The following is a 5000-nucleotide window of genomic DNA, read 5'->3' on the forward strand; positions in this document are numbered from 1 at the left end:
CTTTCCTTCTGCCCTCCTTCGAAATATCTTTCCCCTCTCTTTCCCCCTCTCTCTTTCCTCCTCCCTCCCCTTTGGTCTCCCTTTCCTCTCCTTCTCCCTTTTTTCTCCTTCCTCCTACTCACTCACATCTGGTCTCCCTCACCTCTCTTTTTCCCCTTCCCTCTCTCTTCTCTCCCGCTCTCCTTTTCACTATCCTTTCTCTCTTCCTTCTCTTTCTTCCCTCCCCTTTCCCGTGCTTTACCCTCTCCCCCTCTCTACCCCCCTTCTTTACCTCACTACTCCCCTTCTTTACCTCTCTACCTTTTCCCCTCCCCCACTTCCTCTCCCTCTCTCCCCAGTTCCTTCCGGCCCTTCTCCTCTTGCTCTCTCTCTCCCCTCGCTGAATCGCATATTGGCAATAATGCAGATGTTCTCATTGAATAATCCAGTCATGCTTTTTAACGTTCCTTTTCCCCTCTTCTCCTATCTTATCCTCCCTTATTCTTCTCCGTTCTTTCTTTCCCTTTCTATTCTTCTCTCTTTTACCCATGTTTCTCTCTTTGCCCCATCTCTCATCTTCATTCTTTTTTTCTCTCGTTTTCTGCCCTCTTTCATCTTTTCCCCTCTTTGCTTCCTCTTCCTTCTTCTTTCCTTTTTATCGCTCTCCGTCTCCCATTTCTATTTTCCCTTTCTCCCCTAAGCTCTATTCTCTCCTCCTCTTTCTCCCTTTCCTCTTCCTTCTCTTTCCTCTGTTTTCTCCCTCTCTATATTCCCTTTCCCCTTTCATTCCTCTATACCTCCTCCCTCCTCCCTATCTTCTTTTTCTCTCCCCCTCCTTTCTCCCCTATCATTTTCCTTCTTCCTCGTTCCTGCAACACCCCTCCCTCTACCCTCCTTGCCCCCTCCCCTTTCTGCCATTTTCTCTCCCCCTTCTCCCTTCCCGCTTCCTCAATCCCCCCACCCCACGCCTCTATCTCTCCTACCCCCGTCTCCCTCACCCCCTTCCTCCATCCTGCCCCCTTCCACCATCACCCCTCCCTCTTTTCTCTCACCCCTTCCTCCCCTACCACCACACCCTCTTCTCCCTCATCCTCTCCTCCACCATCACCCCTCCCTCTTCTCCCTCACTCCCTCCTCCCCCATCACCCCTCCATCTTCTACCATCAACCCCTCCCCCATCTCCCTCATCCCCAGTTCTCCCCCCCTTCCTCCCTCACCCCCTTCCACCATCACCCCTCTCCCCTAGTCCCCCCCCTTTCTCCCTCACCCCCCCTCTCCCATCTACCTCATCCCCAGTCCCCCCTTTCCTCCCTCATCCCCTTCCACCATCACCCCCCCTTCCTCCCTCACCCCCTTCCACCATCACCCCCCCTTCCTCCCTCACCCTTATCACCCTTCCTCCCTCACCCCCTCCCCTTCCACCTTTTCCCCCCCTTCCTCCCTCACCCCCCCCTTTCCCTCAGCCCCCTTCCACCCCCTCCTCTCAAGACGAAGAAGACCAAACGGCAGAGATCGCACCGAGAAATTACTCCGTTTCGTAAGGCGAATTAATTGACGGCGTTTATAGCCCCGTCCGACCTGGGAATTTGTCGTCCTAACGGACACCTCTTTATTACGTGATCCCGGGAAAATCGGCTCGGGATTACAACTCGGATCTAGTTGAATGTGAATTAATTAACCTGGGAGGGGTTGTGTCACCCTTTCCATTTCTTCTTCTCTTTCTCGTTCTGCTTTTCTCTCCACCCCTTTCTCCTTTCCTTTTTATTTTTCATCTCTTCTCCTCGTCTCCCTTTCCTTCTCCTCCTACCTTTCTCCGTCTTCCTGTCTCTTCCATTATCTCTTTTTTAATTATCTTCTCTTCTTCCCCTCACTCACCCATTCTCCATTTCCTCCTATCTCTTTCCCTCCTTCTCCATCACCCTTTCCCTCCTTCTCCATCACCCTTTCCCTCAGCTCCTCTCTTTCTCCCTCTCCATTTCTCTCCCTTTCCCTCTCCTCCTTCTCCATCTCCCTTTCTCTTTCTCCCTTTACCTCTCCTCCTCCCTTTCTCCATATTCTCCTCCAATTCCCTTTCTCCTTCTCCCTCTCACTCCCTTTTCCTCTCTCTCCCTCTCCTCCTCCTCTTTCTCCCCCTCTCTGCCTCGCCTCCCCCTTCTCCCTCTCCTCCTCCTTCTCCCTCTTTCTCCCTTTCCCGTTTCCTCTCCCCCTTTCCCTCTCTCCATCACCTCTTCCCTCTCCACCTTTCCCTCACCCTCTCCTTCTCCCCTTTCCCTTTCCCTCCCTCTCTTTGCCACCCTCAACCACCCTCACTCCCCCTTTCCCTCTCCTACTCCCTGTCCCTCTTTTCTCCATCTCTTTCCCCCCTCTCCCTCCATTCAACTCTCCCTCCATTCCCCTCTCCCTCCATTCCCCTCTCCCTCCATTTCCCTCTCCCTCCATTCTCCTCTCCCTCCATTCCCCTCTCCCTCCATTCCCCTCTTCCTCCATTCCCCTCTCCCTCCATTCCCCTCTCCCTCCATTCCCCTCTCCCTCCATTTCCCCCTCCCTCCATTTCCCTCTCCCTCCATTCCCCTCTCCCTCAATTACCCTCTCCCTCTATTTCCCTCTCCCTACATTTCCCTCTCCCTCCATTCTCCTCTCCCTCCATTCCCCTCTCCCTCCATTCCCCTCTCCCTCCATTCCCCTCTCCCTCCCTCCTCCCTCCATTCCCCTCTCCCTCCATTCCCCCCTCCCTCCATTACCCCCTCCCTCCATTCCCCTCTCCCTCCATTCCCCTCTCCCTCCATTCCCCTCTCCCTCCATTCTCCTCTTCCTCCATTCCCCTCTCCCTCCATTCCCCTCTCCCTCCCTTCCCTTCTCCCCCCCCCCCCCCCCCCCCCCCCCCCCCCCCCCCCCCCCCCCCCCCCCCCCCGTGTCCTTCCGACCCTGGCAAAATGAACAGCTCAATTACATCGTTCGCGAGAATATACACCATTAACTCGAGATCCCACGGCCTTGTTTCCTTCTCTTCTTCCTCTCCTCTTTCTTCCTTCCTTCTCTTCCTTCACTTCCTCCTCTTCCTTCACTTCTTCATCTTCCTTCACTTTTTCCTCTTCCTTCACTTCCTCCTCTTCCTTCACTTCTTCATCTTCCTTCACTTTTTCCTCTTCTTTCCTTCTTCCTCTTCCTTCACTTCCTTCTCTTACTTCACTTCTTTCCTTCTCTTCCTTCATTTCGTCTTTCTTCCTTCTTTCTCTGCTTCTCCCACTGCTTTTCTCTTCTTTCTTTTCTTCTTTGCTTGTCTTTTTTTCTCTTTTGTCTTTCTTTTTCTTCTTTCACTCTTTCTGTTTTTATTTTCTGCTCCTTTTTTCTTCTTCTTTTACCTCTTTTTTTCTTTTTTCTCCTTTTCTAATCTTTCTTCATTCTGTTCCTTCTCCCTCTTCTACCCACCCTCTGGCACTGACACCTTTCTCCTACTCTCTATTTCTCTCTCCCTCTTTCTTCTTTCCCTCTTTTTGCCGTATTCTCTTTTACTTAATTTCCCGCTTCTTCTACTCTTCTTCTCCCTCTCCTTTTATCCTATCCTTCGCTTCTCTTCTTCTCCCCTCTCTCTCTCTCTCTCATTTGTCCATCCCACTTCCTCTCCCTTATCCCTCTCTCTCCCTTCTCTTCCTCTACTCTACCAATTTACTCATCCTCTCCCGACTTCCTTTCCCCTTCCTCTTCTCCCCTCTCCCTCTCACCTTCAACCTTCAACCACCTCTCTCTCTCCTTCCCATTCCCCATCCCCTCTCACCTTAATTCCTCCACTCCTACCTCCCCTTTTCCCCCATTCTCTCTTTCCCTACGACTCCCTCATCCCTCTTCCTACTCCCTACCCCCTCTCTCCCTTACCTACTCCTTCCCCCTCTCCCCACTCTCTTTCCCTACAACCCTCTCATCCTTCACTCTTCCTCACCCCTCTCCCTACTCCCTACCCCCTCACTTCCCCCTCCCCTCCCCTTCACCTTCCCCCTCCCCCTCACCTACTCCCTACCCCCTCCCTCCCTCCCTCACCCAATCCTTCCCCCTCCTTACTTACCAAATTGACCCCGACTCGCAGGAGTTGGTTGAGTTCGAGGCGTATCCTATCCGTTAGAAGAAGGATATTTTCCCGGTGTTCGTGGGACGTGTAGGCTGAGTCAGTGAAATCCTGCATCCGCTCACAGATCGTATCCACCGCCTGTTTGGGTGGAGAAGGAAAGACGCGGTTCAGTTTTGTGGCGTTTCTGTCTTTGTTTATTGTTTGTGTTCTGTCTGTTCGTCTGGTTGTTTGTTTGGTTGTTTGGTTGTTTGTTTGTTTGGTTGGTTGTTTGTTTAGTTGTTTGTTTGGTTGTTTGTTTGGTTGTTTGTCTGGTTGTTTGTTTGGTTGTTTGTTTGGTTGTTTGTCTGGTTGTTTGTCTGGTTGTTTGTCTGGCTATTTGTCTGGTTGTTTGTCTGGTTGTTTGTCTGATTGTTTGAATGGTTGTTTGTCTATTTGTTTGAATTGGTTTGTATGGTTGTTTATTTGGTTGTTTGTCTGTTTTAGTCTGGTGTTTGTCTGGTTGTTTGTTTGGTTATTTGTTTGATTGTTTGTTTGATTATTTGTATGGTTGTTTGAATGGTTGTTTGTTTGGTTGTTCGTCTGGTTGTTTGTCTGATTGTTTGTTTGATTATTTGTCTGGTTGTTTGAATGGTTGTTTGAATGGTTGTTTGTTTGGTGGTTTGTTTTATTATTTGTCTGGTTGCTTGTTTAGTTGTTTGTCTGGTTGTTTGTCTGGTTGTTTATCTGATTGTCTGATTGTTTGAATGGATGTTTGTCTGGTTGTTTGTCTGATTGTTTGTCTGGTTGTTTGAATGGTTGTTTGTCTCTTTATGTCTGTTTGTCTGTTTGATAGAGAGAGAAAAAAAGATAGGTTTAAAGTTAATGTGTTTACGATCTATTTGTCTGTCTGTCTACGTCTTTCTGTCAATCTATTAGCCTGTCAGTCTATCTATGTTTGTCTATATATGTCTATCTATGT

General features: G+C 49.8%; 1 protein-coding gene across 5 annotated transcripts in view; it reads right to left on the minus strand.

Annotated features, from left to right (window-relative positions):
- The window catches only part of alpha-Catr (alpha-catenin related), a 43465-nt gene that overhangs the window by 33388 nt on the left and 5077 nt on the right, over window positions 1-5000 (minus strand). For all 5 annotated transcript variants that reach the window (XM_086554961.1, XM_086554960.1, XM_086554959.1 and 2 more), the window contains exon 3: window positions 4040-4180. In XM_086554961.1, coding sequence (XP_086411087.1) covers window positions 4040-4180 — 141 coding nt within the window. The remainder of the gene's footprint in view (window positions 1-4039; window positions 4181-5000) is intronic.

Source organism: Penaeus japonicus, unplaced genomic scaffold (assembly GCF_977035675.1).
Source record: "Penaeus japonicus unplaced genomic scaffold, GWHDUDI00000001_assembly GWHDUDI00000030, whole genome shotgun sequence".
Lineage (NCBI taxonomy): Eukaryota > Metazoa > Arthropoda > Malacostraca > Decapoda > Penaeidae > Penaeus > Penaeus japonicus.